The sequence below is a fragment of the Macrotis lagotis genome, chromosome 1 (assembly GCF_037893015.1).
Source record: "Macrotis lagotis isolate mMagLag1 chromosome 1, bilby.v1.9.chrom.fasta, whole genome shotgun sequence".
Classification (NCBI taxonomy): Eukaryota; Metazoa; Chordata; class Mammalia; order Peramelemorphia; family Peramelidae; genus Macrotis; species Macrotis lagotis.
In genome coordinates, this window is record NC_133658.1 from 932,959,678 (window position 1) to 932,977,480 (window position 17,803).

The 17,803-nt window shown below is 36.3% G+C and overlaps 1 protein-coding gene across 1 annotated transcript; it reads right to left on the reverse strand.

The window, feature by feature from the left end:
• Window positions 1–1,566: 1,566 nt before the first annotated feature.
• LOC141510667 (sulfotransferase 2A1-like) lies at window positions 1,567–17,539 on the reverse strand. Its single transcript, XM_074220268.1, has 5 exons — window positions 17,462–17,539; window positions 5,865–5,991; window positions 5,097–5,191; window positions 2,191–2,371; window positions 1,567–1,685 (listed from the first exon to the last, which is right to left on the reverse strand). The coding sequence occupies exons 1-5, from the start codon at window positions 17,537–17,539 to the stop codon at window positions 1,567–1,569; spliced, it is 600 nt and encodes a 199-aa protein (XP_074076369.1).
• Window positions 17,540–17,803: the final 264 nt, after the last annotated feature.

Here is a 17,803-nt window from a genome sequence, read left to right on the forward strand (position 1 = left end):
CTACCAAAATTAGATGGAAAATAGAAAACTAAGAAAAGGTATTTCTTAAGTGTCTTTGCTATAGAGAAGTGAGTTAAATTTATAAGAGAATTCTCCAGTTGATAAATGGTCAAAGGCTGGGAACAGACAGTTTTCATACTTGGAAATCCAAGTTCCCTCTGGGCATATGAAAAATTGTTCTAAGTCAATAGTGATTGGAGAAATGTAAGTTAAAAGAACTCTGAGGCACCCTGTCAAGCCCATCAAATTGGTTAAGGTGGAAGAAAACAGGATAATAATCACTCTTGGAGGGAAAGAGAACAAAGTGAGATAGTTAAATGAAGTATGAACTGAAGGGAGAGACATGAGGAAGGCAGCCATTCCCCCACTCCAGAGGGGAGAGTGTGTGTGCCCCAGTTCAGGGGAATATGGTTATATTTCTTTTCTGGCTATATCTTTTTTTTGCAAGTTAGTACTGTTAAGTAGCTTGCCCTAGGCCACACAGCTAGGTAATTATTAAGTGTCTGAAGCTGGATTTGAATTCAACTACTACTGACTCCAGGGCCAGTGCTCTATCCATTGTGCAACCTAGGCACTCATGGCTAAATCTTTTTAAGTACTATTCTGTTACAGAAGCTTATTTATGGTGATTACTTATCAGTAGTAATAAATCAGCATGGTTCTAGTCCTTAGGAAATGTTTCTAGACTCCACTCTCTAACTCTGTGACTTTCCTGTCCATCATTCCCTTATAATTTCGTGTCCTCTATTAAAAGGTAAATGCTTTCAGAACAAGGAGTTTCTTGATTTTTATTTGTCATGGTTACAGTCCAATGGAAAGTTGCAGTTGTGATTCTGATTCACGTGTTCTTTATATGAGATTTGTTATTTGCCGGAACCAGGAACCTGACCATAAGGTTCTATAGTCTCAACTTTGACTAATTTAAGCAAACACTTTTTTCTTTTGCCCTTCATTTCCAAGTTAAAACTCTTCAGGTTATCTTTGCTGTGCGCCATAAAATGTATTGTCCTCAGTGTTCTTTGTGTGTGATTCATTCCTTTTTGGAAGATTTTGCTTAATCTATTTTAAACCAGACTTGGTTCAGAAACCAAAGAATCAACAGGGAAGCCAAAAGAGATCGTTCTGAAAACTAATCCTCAAGACCAGGTGGGAGTCATTGTATTTGCTTCAGAGACAAGCATTGTTTCACATTATATCATCTGGGAGAATTATTAATTTATTGAGAAATGACTGCAATCACCTTTATAATTACAGGTGGAAAATGGCCACAATATTCAGTGTTCATTGATGTTTAAAACTCTCAAAATCATAGCATTTGAAGGACAATCGAACCCTAAGCCTTCAAAGGTAAAGCTAGCACATTGCATAATAGATTCAAACTGAAAATGTTCATCTTGGAAAAAACAAGCAATCCCCAAGTCTCTGATGTTGCTTTTCTTGTTCTAGTCATAGCAATAAAGGAAGAGATCTGAAAGTAAAGCGGGAGAGATCTGGAGAAAGAGACAAAATCGTATCTATCTGTAGATCATGTAGGGGTAGAGAACACCAGAATTTGCACCACCCATCTCAGCATTGCTCCCATGGGAACAGGTTCTGGCCTAGCCCCTTCATCTTTTCTTGATACATCTTGTTGAATGTTTCCATCTGGATCACAGTGAAGTAGTTTTTCCAGTCTGCACAGATTCCTGTGACATACAGACTAAAGTAATGTCTCCTGTGATAAATCCTTAATGGTCACTTTTCTTCCATCACATTCTTCCTCCCTCCTTTATCCAGGAAATAGACCCTGGGTAGACCTTTAGTGAAATTTATGGGATTTATGGGATAGCACCTTCCGTTGCAATCAGTAGACTCTTCCCTTCATCACTCTTCATGAAGGGAATAAGGACAATGAGTCTGCCTAAGCTTACCTCTTACTCATACTATTCCTTTTTTGTTTTTTTCTCTGATGAAGGAAAAGTTGAGGGAGTTTTGCTTGGATGCTTATGCATCCTATTGCTGTGAGGGTGATTGTGTAGATATCTATTACTGTCTATTTCAAGGAGCAAATTCTTTGTCAATTTTATGTCCTTTATGTTAATTTTGTGATTTATACCTTTTTTCATTCTATTTTTAGGTGTCTGGAAGTCAGATGGATTGGACCAAAACATCTGTTTAACTCCCTTGTGGTGTGTGGTCATTAATCTTCACCTTTTCTCAATACCATAATTTTTACGACTTCCACATTGTCTCTTATTAAAACTTCATTGCTTTCCAGCATGTGATTTTTCATAACTTGGAAAGAGACATTCTCTAGGATTAAGCTGATTTCTTCCTCACTCAGGTCCTTGTCCAGAAATTGGCAAATCTTCTCCAAACTGACCTTAAGTTTCTAGAAAAAATATCATACCCTATAATTCTGAATTTAGCAAGCAAAGAAAAAAAGAAAGGAAAGGGAGAGGCAAAAAGTGAGAAGGCAGAAGTGGGAAAGGACAGGAAAGAAGTGAATGAGGGTAAGAGAATGAGTTTGAAGAAAAGGAGAAGAAGGGGATGTTAGACCTGAAAGGAAAGTTCTGAGGGAAAGAAACGAAGAATAGATTGCAGGGGAAGAGCCATTGGAATGGAAGCAGGGGATAGTGGTGGTGGGTGGGAGGGAGGGAGGACCATATGTGAAGTGGGAATAGGAAGGAAATCAAGCAAGAAAGGAGAGTACATCAAATAAGAAACTATGTAAATGGATTAAGAGCTATTATGGAAGGTAGAGGAAAAGAGATAAAGCAAGAAAATGAACTGAAGGAAATGTGCAAAAGAAGGAGAAAGCAGGAAGAAAGGATGGAGAGAAAGAAGGAAAAGAAACTCAAAGAGGTGGAGCAAAAGAACAACTAAAAAGAAGAAATGGAGAAAAAAGAAGAGATAAGAGATAGGTAAGATGGAGGGGAAAAGATATGAATGAAGAGAAAACAAAAAAGATGAGATGGAGAACAGAGAAGGGAAAATAAATTTGGTAGAAGGATTGGAGAGGAAGAAAGAATGAAAGAAAAAATTGGAAGAAGAGGTGGAGGGAAAGAATAAAAAGAGTTGGAGAAAAGAAAAATAAATAGGAAGTAAAGATGGAGGGAAAGAAAAGGGAAGTAAAAAGCAGAAGAGAAGGTGGAGTGAAATACAGGAAAAAAATAGGAAGAAGAGATATAGAGAAAGAAGGCAAAAAAGAAAACAAGAAGGAGAGATGAGGAGAAAGGAAGCAAAAAAAAACCTAAAGGAAGAGAAAAAGAGAAACCATGAAGAAGAGTTGGAGGGAAAGAAAGGAATGGAGACAAAATAGATGAATGAAGTAAACAAAGGAAGAGAAAAGAAGAAGAAATGGAGGGAAAGAGAAAGGAAGAGAAAACAGGAAGAGATGAAGAGAAAGAACAAAATAAAAAATAAGAGCTGAAGGGAAATAAAAAAGAAGACAAAACAGGAAGAATAAATGAGGAGAGAAAAGAAAAAAGAACAAATGGAGTGAAATAAAGAAAGGAAGAGGAAAAGGAGATAAAAGAGGAAGAAGAAATAGAAAATAATAAGAGATGGAGGGAAAGAGGATGGAAGAGAAAAATGGGAATATGAGATTGAGAGAGAAAAAGGAAGATAAATTAGAATGAAGAGGTGGAGAGAAGGAAAATGAGGAAGAAAAATTTGCAGGAATGACAAAGGAAGAAAAAATGGAAGAAAAAGTGGATGGAAGAAAGAAAGAGTTGGAATGTGGAGGTTAGGGAGGATGAGTGTATGTAGGAAAAGAAGGGTAGTAGGAGGAGTGGGAGTGTTTGAGGAGAGGAAAGAGATAGGGAAGAGGACTTAGAGAAGATAGGAATAGGAAGAGGAATGTGGGGAGAAAGGCAAGAGGAATCTGAGGAAGTAAAAGAACTAACAAATGAGGAGGAAGAAAAGAATTACAATATGCAAAGTAGGAAAGAAAAAAGAGAAAAGGGAAGAAGAAAACCAGAAAGACAGGAAAGGAAGAAGATTACACAGGTAAGAAAGTAGACATGGAGAATATGTCAGGGAAAGACCAAGAGATTCCTGGGGAGGAGGGAGGTCTTAAGTTCTCAGGATTTTGGGAGTTCCTCCCAACAGCTCACAATCTCCAGTAAAAGTCAACTTTGTGTGACCCTCAAAGGGAGAAGCTTCTAATGGAAATGGAGATATTTTGGAAAGAGGTCTTGACACATCTCATGATCTCTCCATGGCATAGAGATTCAGAGGGAGGGGACCTGACTGAACCAGAGGCTGGAAGCTGGCAGGGTCAGAGCTGGTATGGACTGGAAAGGGAACTTGCTGTTTTTTTTGAAATAAGTTACCTCATTATATCCTGGTACCTTTAGAACCAAGCTCTGGTTGGAGGAGTCTGGCCTTTCTGAAGGGTGACTCATTACTTCTCACCCTTTTCAAACCTACTGTTGATGGATGAGTTGATAATCTCACTTGACACTCCAACTTTGTTCTGAAGATATGGGGCCTGTGCTGTTCCCTGCTGTTTGTGTCTGTTTTTCCCCCTCCTTCTTGATCCAGTGTCATTCTTCTGACTGTATGCTGAACAGGCTCACCATTTCTTGGCTTTGGGCATTTGTTCTGAATTTTCCCCATGCTTGGAATATTCTCCATCCCCTGCTCTGACTCCTGAAATCCCTTGTTTCATTCCAAGCCTAACTGGAACCCCCTTCTATGGGAAATCTTTCCAAACCTCTCAATTCTAATGTCCATTGCTGTCAAATGTCTGCAATTTATGACACACAGACAGAAATACACACATGGACAGGCACATAGACCCACATGCACACACACATAAGAAGGCACACAGGCAGAAACATTTTTTGGTTGCACAAAGATATTTGTATGCTGTCTTACCCATTAGACTTAGGGTATGGACTGTCTTTGCCTCTCCTTGTCTCCCTAACACTTACCTCAATACTTGTCACATAATCATTGGTTAATAAATGTTGATTTACTGAGAAAGCATGCAAACAACTGTGTATAAAAGAGATAAAGAGAAGACAAATTGGAAAGGGAAGGAGAGGGAAGGTACTCCATATCCAGGGATACCTTGGAACGATGAAAAAGAAAACAGACAGTGACCCTACCTCATGAAGTTCCTCATAGGTTAGGAACAAGAATTTCTCTGAACCTCTCAAGGGCAGCCATCCTTTGATGTGGTCAAACCAAGACCCATATACAACTAGAAGGGAATTGGGAAGAAGAGAAGGGAGGCCAGGTTATTTCTGTTTCCCAGATTTAAAAAGTGTGTACTCTTCACATGACAAGTGGTCTGGGGGAGGTATATTGACGGCGAGAGAGTTGTTTCCCAGGCAGAGTCATGTCACCTAAGAGAAGGTTATTTGGGAAAAAGGCCATGAGGAAATCACAGGACAATCTTGGACCAGTATTTGGCCTCAGCTTGGGAGATCTCTGCAAAGATGGTAGACATTAATGGTGATATTAGCTTGTGTTCCCTTGAGGAGGTGGCATTTAAACTTTATCATGTAAGAAGTAGTGAAACTTGAATGATTTACATTACAATTCAGACCTGAGATAGATTTTTGAGACTGCTTTTCACAGAGAACACTGTTTTTAGAGTCAGAAGGTTTAAGCTCCAATGCCTATCACCTCTGCAAATCTCTTGGTCATACAGGAAAATCCCTTTCCCAGTCTGCACTCTCTCTTCCCTTAAATAGAGAGTTAGTCCTTGTCCACTTCTATCCCAGGGCTGTTGGGAGGAATATGCCTTCTAGTCAAGAAAAGGGTGACAATAAAATGGGATTATATTTCAATGCCAAAAGAATGGGGAGAAAGAAGAGAAAGGGATAAGGAAGGGAAGTAGGATGTGCTTCCACTATTACTTCTCTACTCACCATTTCCCTCCACAAATTCCTCAAAAAAATCCTCAAAAGTTGAACAAGACTGGTATGATGGCAACTCATCTAGAAAATGGTATAAAGATATGAGGACATCCCTTGGATTTCTGGCAACATAAATAATCTGAAAGAGAAATTAGAATTTTGTTTTAATGCAGATCCATTTTCCTTCCTCATGAAATATCTCTGGTGGGGAGGACATTGGACTGATTCCTTGGAGCTGCAAACTCCTTCCACTCAAAATAGTCCAAGTGGTTAGCACAATACATGGGATGCAACACAGGCTAAATAAATATTTATTGACTGGGTGACCTAAATGATCTCTGATAGTTGCTGCTACTGCATAGACTATGTGTACTTATTTTATCCCCATGTGTATGTAATGCATTATTAGAATGGAGCCTACCCTCCAGCATGGTATGATTTACTACTTTTACTATGGGCATGGGAGCTTCTACTCCCTCTCTGGGCTGACTCTTCTATCTCCAACTGTTCTGACAATGCCAGGTTTCAGTCCCCAATGAAAAAACACTTTAGAATTAGAGTTATACTCATAATCAGTCAAAACCCTAGGGGGTGATCCTTTTGTGGGGAAAAACACTTCTTTCACTCACCACTTTAGTTCTTGAATCCCTACACATGTGTTTCCATTAATACCAAACATCTATTCACAATAATGATGTCATTAGGTATTAAATCTGGCCATTTCCTTAGCAAAAAGGAAAAAAGGACAAAGGAAGGGAATAAGCAGTTTTTAAATAGCTACTTAACATAAAGGAATGACAGGATCCTAGCTGAGGATGGCATTCATTGAAAGACCAGAAAGGAATGTGAATGGAAGGGCTATTGTTTCTGAATTTGAATAAGCTTTCACCTGAAATATGTGTAGAAAGAGAGGTAGGAAACAATAGAGAAGTGATGTGTCTTCTGCAAAGAGGTAAAACCATAAAGAAATCCTTAAGACACAAATGGAAACAATTCTAGGGACAGATTGAGTCACTATCAATTTTTTTGATTGACTAGTGAGAAGGAAAGGAGACATTTATCAGAACAAGCATATAAGGATGCTTTGGGGACACTATCCCTTTTGTAACTGCAAGTAAGAGGGAAGGATAGTTCAGAGAGAATGTATATTAAAAGTCAAAATGAGCATGGATAATATGGTCAAGAAATATGGAAATTGTTGGGCTGGGAGGGTACTGCTTATCTTGCTCATCATCAGTTCATGCAAATCCTTCCAAGCTTCTCTGAATTCCCATCCCTCCTGATTTCTAAGTTTCCTTTGTTTTTTTCACCACCTTCTCTTCCTCATACCTTTTTGATAGCATCTCTTCTTCCTTTAACTCAAGTCCTTCATCAGGGAATTATAACAATTCAGAATGAGAGCCAGAAATCAGGACAGCAACCATTCAGTCAAAGCCCTGAATTAATGAATTATTTTAGCGCCATCTGCTCAGGGTGCTGTCTCCTTGTCTGCCTCCTGGCCCTACTCTTCTCTCTTCTTCTCAGGATTCCAGTTCTCTGATACAGACTGGATAGGAAAATCATGGTAAACCTCTTAAGTTTTCAGTTGCTGGCCGAACTACGAGTCTAATGTTGCAATTTCACTTTGACCCCACTAAATTTCAAAAGAGTTTCTGATGAAGACATTTTGTTAGTGGTCAGAGTCAAATGTTTCAGATCTGATGAACAAGAAATTAGGAGTTCTTTAGACAGTTGGGGAGTCTGGGAAACAGAGATCATTTTGATGACTATTAAGAAAAAACAGATGTGAGCGGCTTGGTGGCATAGTGGATAAACCACCGGCCCTGGAGTCAGGAGTACCTGGGTTCAAATCCGGTCTCAGACACTTAATTACCTAGCTGTGTGGCCTTGGGCAAGCCACTTAACCCCATTTACCTTGCAACAAAAACCCCTTAAAACAAGAAAAAAAACAGATGTGTAAGCTGAACCAATATAATGAAGCTGATAATTCTACTTAGTGCCATAATTAGAAAATTGTTTTATTGAACTGGAAAAATTAGCAAAATTGGAAGAATGTCAAGAATATAACGCAAATCAATAAAAAAATGTGACTGAAGGTTCCCCAACTATTCAAAATCTCAAGCTGTATTTTATAGTGGTAATTATCAAAACGATTTAGTCCAGGCTATGAAATAGACTGGTTAATTAGTGAACTAGATTAGACATATAATACATTATAGCAAATTACTATAGTAATGTAATGTTTGATAAACCCAAAGATCCAAATTGCATTTATTATTTGATAAAAGTTACCTGGAAAGCTGGAAGAAGTATGGCAGAAACTAGGTATTGATTAAAATATAACACACTGTATACCAAGATATGAGTCCAGGGCTTAGAAATAAAGTGTGATACCATGAGCAAATTAGGAGAATATGGAATAGTTTCCCTGTGAGATCTTTACCAAAGGGAAGAAGTAAAGATGAAACAAGACAGAGCATTAAAATATAAAATGGACAATTTTGATATTACAAAATTGAAAAACTTTTGTATAAACAAAACCAATGCAACTAAAGTTAGAAGGAAAGTAGAAAATTAGGAAAAGAATTCTATAACAAGTATCTGTGATAAAGACCTTAATGTTAAATATCTAGAGAACTGAGTCAAATTTATAAGAATGTCATTCTCCAAATGAGGTCAATGAATATGGTCAGTTTTCAGACAAAGAAATCAAAGTTATCTATAGTCATATGAACAAATGCTCTGAGTCAGTACTGATTTGAGAAATTCAAATTAAATACAAGTCTGAGACACCACCTGACACTTCAGATTGTCTATTATGAGTAAAAAAAAGGAAAATAACAAATGTCAGAGGAATGTGGGAAACTGGGGCATGATGTACCATTGTTAGAGTTATGACTTGATCCAGCTATTCTGATGAACAATTTGGAACTATGCAAAAAGGAATGTAAAATTGTGTACAACCTTTGATCCTGAAATATTCCTATTAGATCTGTAGCCAAAAGAGATAGAAAAGGAAGCCAGAAAAACTGGAAAAGAATTTCATGAACTGATGCTGAGTGAAGTGAGCAGAATTAGGAGAACATTGTACAATGTAACAGCAACTAAGTGTTGTTGTTGTTATTCAGTGATTTTTTTTTTTTGAGCAACAACAATTCTAAAAGACTTGCTATGGAAAATGCCATCCCCATCCAACGTAAAAGGCATAGAGTCTGTTTTGCAGATCAAAACATGCTATTTTCACTTTTTTTGAAACTTGTTTCATGTTTTTTTTTTCTTTCTGTCATGGTTTTCCCCACTATAATTCTAATTCTTTTTTCACATCATTACTAATATGGATATATGTTAACACGATTGTACAACTATAATACATTTCTGATTAGCTAATGTTTGGAGAGGGAAGGGATTGAGGTAGAAAAATGTGTAACTCAATAGGTTACAAAAATGAATATTGAAAAGTGTCTTTGCATGTAATTGAAAAAATAAAATAAAATAACATTGAAGAAAGCAGTAGAAATTTCCAATTTGAAAACATCCAAGAAGGCTGCAAACTTCAAAACTGATCAATTTTATATAAGCCTATAACCGATGCTGTGAAGAATTAGTCAAAATGGACAGATTATAATGGAAAATTCTGACAAAAGGTGATCCACTAGAGAAAGAAATGACAAACCACTCCACAATTTCTGCTAAGAAAACACCAGGAATAGTAATAAAATGAGAAAAGAGAATCTATTTGTACAAAATTATTTCTAACAGCTCTTTTTGTTGTCTTAAGATTTTGAAAATATGGAGATGCCAGTAAATTCAAGAATGACTGAACAAGTTATGATTTTTTTTATAGAATAATATAAGAGATGACAAGCAGGATAATTTCAGAGAAATCAGGGTAGGTTTCCATGATACAACTTGAAGTTAGTAGAACCGGGAGGACAGCATACACAGTAACAGCAATTTTATATGATAAAGATCTGTGAATGATTTAGCTCTTCTCAACAGTATAATGATCCAAGACAATTCTGAAATGCTCTCCAGTTCTAGAGAAAAAACTCATAGTTTGAATATCTTTTCTCTTCTTTCTTTCCTTCCATCCTTCCTCTCTCCCTCCCTTTCATGTTCTTGCAGAAAATAAGTAATAGGAAAAGTTATTTTTTCTAAAATTTGCTTTTTTATTTTCAATCATATGCACATGCATATTTCCAAGTTATAAAATTTCCCTCCTCCCTCCCTTCCCACCTCCTTCCCCTCAGCAGGGAACAGTCAGGTTAGCATTTTACATACATACTTTGATGAACATGTTTACAAATTAGTAATTTTTGGCATGAGGAATTAGGATTAAGGGAAAGAAATACATAAAGAGAAGTTTTATAAAGTGATCATCAGACTCAGAAAGGTTGTTTTTTTTTCTGTGTGGGAAAGATTTACATGATAGTACATGTTTGACCTGTATCAGATTGCTTACCATCTCATGGAGGGGAGAGGAGTGGGAGGGATGGGATAGAATTTGGAAGTCAAAACTTTAATAAAATCAATGGATGTTAAAAATTAAATTTACTTTTATTTGGGAAAAAATAAACTATTATTAAGAAAAGAAAAAAATAGGAATAGAAAGACAGAACAGCTTGAACTGGGAAGAAAAGTTTTCCAACCTTTTTCTCCAATTTTTTCTTCTGAAGTGACTCAATTCAATGCTACAAACTTCAAAACTTGTCAATTTTATATAAGCCCATTTAAAATCTTTGAACAATTTCATACTTTTCATGATGTTTTCTTAGCAAAGTTTGTGGAGTGGTTTGTCATTTCTTTCACTAGTGGCTCATCTTTTGTCAGAACTGTCCATTATAATCTGTCCATTTTGACCAATTCTTCACAGCATAGGCTATAGTTTCATTGAACTACACAAACCCCTTCTCCATGATAAGACAGTGATAAAAGAGATGATATAAGAAGGAAAATCCTTCAGGTTTGAAGGTGTCCAATATTGTACTGGGAAAGAACAGAGGCCAACTACAAGTAGCTCCAGTACTAATGGAGTTACTGGGATAAACCTGAAGCTCAGCTCAACTGCAGATGCATTTGATGATAAAAAGAAAGACTGTTGCTTTTGATGAATAGTGCAAAGGAACCTAGAACGTATGACCTATGGTCAAACAGGAAGTGGAATGATCAAACATGCACACCTTGACTCTTTTAGATGACATTAATTGGAAGGGCATGGTTGAATTTACTCACACAATCACTGCATATACTTCTGCTGATAAGAACCCCTTAGAAAAATGGAGTGCTTCTCATTGTCAATAAAGGATGAGAAAAGTAGTGCTAGGTCATAATCTCAAAAATGATCAAATGACATCTGTTCAAATGTAGTTTAAACTGGTCACCATAGTAATCAATGTCTATTCTCTAACCATGGATGCGAAAGATGCCAAAGTGAATGATTTTGGGAAAATCGACATCTTCTAGAAATAATACCAAAGAAAACATGTCACATTCCATAGGAATTTGAATGCTAAAGCAGGAAATCCATAGATACTTGGAATAATAGACAAGATTAGTCTTGGTAAACAAAATGAACTGGGAGAGTTTTGTTAAGCGAAATTACTAGCTGTACAAGTTCTCTTTTTCAACAGCCTAAAAGGGAATTTTACACATGGACATCACCAGGTAGTCAATATAAAAATCAGATTGATTAGATACTTTGCTTTCAAAGTATATAATTAATATAATATGATATTAGATGATAAGATATAATTTAGTATAACATAACATGATATGATATAACATGACATGATATAATATAACATGACATAATGTAATATAATATAACATAACATAATGTAATGTAATGTGATATAATGTAATATAATGGAAAATGATGTAATTAATATAATTTAATATAATGTATTGTAATATATTATAATTAATATAATATAATACAATATAATATATAATAAATATAAGTTGATGTAATGTGATGTAATATGATACAATATAACACAATATGATAAAATATGATATAATGCAATATAATATCATATGATATGATGTGATGTGATATGATATGATATAATATAATGTAATGTAGTATAATGTAATATAATATAATATCAATGAACAGATGTTGATTGTGATTCAGATCATGAGATTCTTGTAGCAAATTTCAGACTTAAATTGGAGAATGTGGGGGAAGTCATTCACCTTATAAAAATGATCTAACTATAATCATTTCCATATATGAAGTGGAGATAATGAATAGATTTTATGGATTAGATCTTTTAGTTTGAGTGCCTGTAGATCTATGGACAAAAGTTTGCAATAATGTATAGGAGGCAACAACAAAAAACACTCCAAAGAAAAACATGAGCCTTTATAAGTAACTGAGGAAAGAAGGAAAGTAGTAGGTAAAAGAAAAAGGGAAAGATAGACTAAACTGAATAAAGAATTCCAGAAATGAATGAATCAAAATTGTAAGAAATAAGTGTCTCACCATAAACCCCACAGACTCAGACCACTGTTTAGCCAGGAGAAGTTTTTATTTATGATCCTGAAGGAAAAAATAGGCACACCCTTAGCTTTGAGTAACAAACTTTTTATCCCCAGCCCAGAGCACAGAGTGCCTCCTCTCTTCCTTATTGAATGAGTCTGAAGAAAGGCAGAACTTCCCTACATGCTTCTTACATGTTTCCTCTTTCTGATTATATATATTGCATGTGCATTTACATGAATTAGTTTCCATCCTCAGGGTATGTGAATAAGCCTATTAAACATGTGTGATCATTGATGCATCTATTCCAGTCTTTGTTCAACCTAAGAACTAATCTTCATCAGATCTTATCAACTGATTAGAAGACTTATAGACATTATCTTTTAAATGTTACCCTTTTCTCTTCTTTTCTGGGTGAACCTGACCCTCTCCTGTGTTCCTTCCTTAGATCCTGCTCATTCTTTTTTGTGGAAATTATTGTATTTCTCTTTCACAGCCAAGAGAGATAAGAAGAGATTCATAAATCATCAATGTAAAGAAAAAGAAGGAAAGACTGAAAAGGGAAAGAAAAGAGATCTCTTTAAGAAAATTAAAAATATCCAAGGAAAGTTTTATGTAAAATTGGGCATGATAAATGGTACGGATTTGCCAGAAGCAGAAGAGATAAAGAAGAGGACACAAAAATACACAAAGGCATTAGAAAAGAGAGACCTTAACATCACTGACCACCATGATTTCAAAATGATTACTGATTCAGAGATAGTCATTTGGAAGATAAAGTCAAATGGCTCTTAAGAAGCCTCAATAAAAGTTAAATTCACGGAAGTGATGAATGTTAGCTGAGTTATTAAAATCCTCAAAGTTGATGCTGTTAAAATGTTGCATTCAACATGCCAGCAAATTTGGAAAAAACAACAGTGGCCACTGGATTGGAAAAGATGAATTTATATCCCAACTCTAAAGAAGGTCTAATTACCAAACAATTGCACTCATTTCATACATTAAAAAAAAATTATCCTTAAGATGTCACAAGGTAGGCATCAGCAATATGTGAGCTGAGAATTAACTGAAGTGCAGCCTGATTTTCAACAAAGCAGAGGAATTAGAGGTTAAATTGCCAACATTCTTTGGATTTTGCAAAACGCAAGGGAGTTCCTGAGAAACATCTACTTCTACTTCATTGACTACACTAAAATATCTATCTGAATCACAACAAAATGTGGCAAGTTCTCAGAGATGAGAATATCAGAGTATTTTACTTATCTCTTGACGAAAGTGTATGTATCAAGGAGGTGCAACAGTTAGAAGTGAGCACTGAGCAACTGATTGATTAACAATTGGAAACAGGGTACAACAAACCTGTGTAATAGCACCTTAGTTCATTAACTCATATCCAGAGGACATCATCTGAAACGCAAAACTAGATGAATCAGAACCTGAAATTGAGATGACTAGGAACGATATTCTGTCTCACATATGTAGACAATATGTGTCTGATAGAAGAAAGGAGAAAGAGAAATTAAGAAGCTTCTTGATAAGAATACAAGAGAATTATAAAATATGACTTGAAGATTAATGTAAAATAAATTAAGATCTTGTCTCATCACTTTCTGGAAATTAGAGAGAGAACTGGAAGCTGAGTCAGATTTTATATTCTTGATGCTAAAGATCATTGTAGACTTGCAAGAAAAATATACTTGTTGGAAGAAAAGGTAGAGCAAATCAGAATAGCTTATTAAAATGGAGAGGCGTCTCCATGACAACAAAGGCATGCATAGTCAAACTATGGGTTTTCCAATAGAGTGCTATAGGATTGAAGCTTTTAAACTGCAGTGCTGAAGAAGTCTTTTGAGGGTTATTTAGCATGCAAGGAGTTCAAATCAGTCAACACTTAAAGAAAATAATTCAGGCTCTTTACTGGACTGTAAAATACTTAACCTAAAACTTAAATACTTTGACCATTTAATGAGAAGATGGGGCTTACTGCAAAAGAATCCAATGTTGGGAATGACTGAGGATCAAGAAAAAGGGATAGCATAGTGAAGATAGATAGATACTATCATGGAAACCATAAGCATTAGCTTGGATAGACTTCAAGACACAGTGGAAGATAAAAGGATCTGGTATATTATGGTCTAGGGCATTCTTAAGAATCTGAGATCACTGCATAACTGATGATCAAAAAAAGTGAAGTCTCAGGATCATTATTTTATCCTAGAAGAGAATAGAGGAAGATGAAGATTATGATGAGGAAAAGAGAAAGAAGTAGAATAACAGAAGAAAGAAGAAAAAGAGGAAAGAAGAGGAAAGAAGGAAGAACAAAAGAAAGAAGAAGAAGGAAGAGGAGGAAGAGGAGGAAATGTAGGCAAACTGGTATAATGATTTACTGTGGATGTTCTGAACAATCTGAAGAACAATTTGGAATGATGCTGAAAGGGCTATAATGCTGTGCATACTATTTGATTCAGGAATACCTCAACTAGGTTTGTATTAGAAAGAGCTGTTAAGAAAGGGGAAAGGATCTAAATGTACAAAAATCTTTCAAGAGCTCACTTTTTGGTGGCACATAATTGAAAATTGAGGGAATGGCTCAAAAACTTGTAGTGTATAAGAATTTAATGGAATACTGTTTTTTTCAAGAATTGATGAGCATTTTTAAAAAAACCAGGCAATACTTCAATGAAGTGATCCTAACTAAAGTGAGCAGAACCAGGACAACATTGTACAGCATCCAACTGTGCACTGATCAACTATGATAGACTTAGTTCTTCTCAGCAATATAGTGATCTAAGACAATTCCAAAAGAATTGTGATTGAAAATGCTATTCAGAATATGGAGTCTGACTACAGGCTACACCATATAGTTACTTGCTCTTTTGAGGAAGAAGGAGGGGCAAGGAAGGAGAAAGAAAAATTTGGAACTCAAAATGTTGCTAAAATGAATGGAGAAAAAACTATGTTTATATGTAATTGAGAATATAATAATTTTATTTAAAATTTTTTTAATAAATGAATTTATGTTTCGCTAACTTCCTGCCAAAATAGTTTCCAACATCCATCTGTGGATAGGGCTCTTCCTTTTTCTCCTTTACTTGAAGCAACTAATCTGAGATGGGTTATATATGTATACCTCTGTTAAACATATTTCCATTTTAGTCATGTATGAAAGAAGAATCAGAACAAAAGACAAAGAAGCCATGGGGGCGGGAAAGCATCAAACAAATAAAAAACAATAAAAATAATAGGAAAATAGATAAAGAAAATTAAGTGATCAGACTGATGATAAGAAAGGGAAAGAGGAATCTGATGAGAAATATCCTTCAGAAGAAGAGATGAAGAAGGAGTAAAATCCATCCGTGTGTAAGAAACACTGAAGCAGTATGGGTGTAAGCCTAGAGAATGCCTGCATTGAAGTAGCCTCAGTAAAAACATTAGTTACTCAGGTTTTGGTATTTTACTGGTAGAATCAAGGAAACAATTTTTGTTAAAGAAAAAAATGAAAATTACAGGACCAATTCAGGACATAGGTCTATCCTACCATACGTTTTAATAGTATGATTTCCCACCAGATGTGTAGAGTACTAGACATCCCCTGAATCATGTATATTTTAACATCATCTTGATCTTGTTGGGTCATGTCACCATTAGGCTGTTACCTTAAAAGTTATCCAAACTGTTCTGCCCAATTCTGAGAAAAGAATTCCTTCTGAAGAACTGATCAATGCATTCTTTTAGCCTAGGAGGTGAAATGAACTGTGTCTTCTCTCAGCATCTGTATCTTTATTCCTTTGTTACAGTTACAAAGTGGTTTGTACTAACCAGCAGACATTTTAATATTTGCTTGGGGAGGGAGAGTTAGGGAGCACTATGGATAGAACAGCAGTCCTAGAGTCAGGACAACCTAAGTTCAGATATAAATGTTTGTCCTTCATTTTTGAAGAGGACCAAGACAATAGGGAGGTGATGCCATGACAAACATGTGGATTGGATTTGAGTGAGGGGTGCTGGGCTAAGTAATGACCCTCACTTTCTCATCCAGAGCTGGGTCAAGTGAGCAGATAGAAAGCAAGATGCCTGGGGATGGCCCTGGATGTGAAGCAATAGAGTGAAGTGAATTGTTGAAACTCATAAAGTTTGTAAGGGTCAAGAGTCTGAGGCTGGATTCAAACTTCCATCCTCCTGACTCCAAGGTCAGTACTTTATCCTCTGTATTGTCTAGCTTGCTGCCTCATCATCATGGTCAGACACAGTCTCAGACACTTAATATATAGCAACCTTCACACCTTGAGGAAGTCACTTAACCCTGATTACTTCACCCCCTCCCCAAAATACTGGATTGAAGGAGAGACCAATATGTGGGTAAGAATTCTCTGGAAGACAATAACTAATAGTCCTGCCTAATCACCAGCTTCTTTCATTTTAATATGACCTAGAGTTATTTTAAAAAATAATATTCATCATTTTAAGGATGGGAATAAAATTTAAGGTTTCCAGAAAAAAATACTCACTGTTAGATCCATACAAATGTTCTCTTAGCTTTTGCATGATGACTTCCAGGGAGGGCAACTTCACCACCAACTAGGAATATCTTCTCCATTCAGTTGTTAAGAAGTAATTTCTGATTATTGTGCCTCAACTTACCCCTTGTTTCTCTTCTGATGTCAGAAAGAACACACCTAAAACCTTCACCCACTTCATGACTCTTCAGATTGTGCTAGAAGAGCTAATTTGCCTCTCCTGAATCCCTCACTACCACCTCAATTGGTCCCAAATTAAGCCTCAATTGATGCTAAATTTGGTTTTCTTCAATCTGAAGTTGCTTCACCCTGTCCAAAGAGTTTCATACTTCCATCTTCTTCTCTTTTCCTTCTGTATCTCATGCCCTTCTCCTGATTGTTCTCCATAGGATATTTTCCCTTGACTTCCAGAGGTAGAAATGAGCAGTAACATGGTCAGAAGACACCATTAGCAAGATGCTTCGGAGAGTGTGTGGAGGATAGAGAAGGAAGATTCCTCTACCTGCCTCCTCAGATGTCTGATTTCCTATGTTAAGGCTTCTCTCCATCCCATACACTTTGCAACTCCTACATGCCTGTTTCTTTGATCAGGGGCCTCTTGTGCTTACGTTGGCCTTGCTGGTGAAATAGGACTTAGGAAAGAGATGAATTGGATGATGGGAAGTAAGGAGCCATGGGACTGCCATCTTCTCAATGGCTTCAATGGTATTTTTAATCTCTATCTAGGGTAAACGTCTTTGGCAAGGAACAGATTTGACCCACATGGGGTCCCCTTTTGAGTAGACCAGACTGACAATATCTATAATACAATGGGTTCCTGCATAGAATCAAAAGAGGGAGGGGTGCTTCTCAACATTTCTTTCACCCAGTCACAGCCCCTCTCTGCTCAGGACAGGGATACATGTCAAAAATATTTCCCCAACATGAAGCTCAAATTTGACCACACCAAA

Bases quoted from the DNA above. Each gene is read 5' to 3' on its own strand.
- LOC141510667 (XM_074220268.1), bottom strand. From the start codon at position 17,539: ATGGCAGTCCCATGGCTCCTTACTTCCCATCATCCAATTCATCTCTTT. The intron at 5,992-17,461 runs GTAAGCACAAGA...TTTCTCTTTCAG, and splicing joins ATTTCACCAGCAAGGCCAAC to ATTATTTATGTTGCCAGAAA. The intron at 1,686-2,190 runs GTGAAGATTAAT...TGTATGTCACAG, and splicing joins AATTATGGTATTGAGAAAAG to GAATCTGTGCAGACTGGAAA.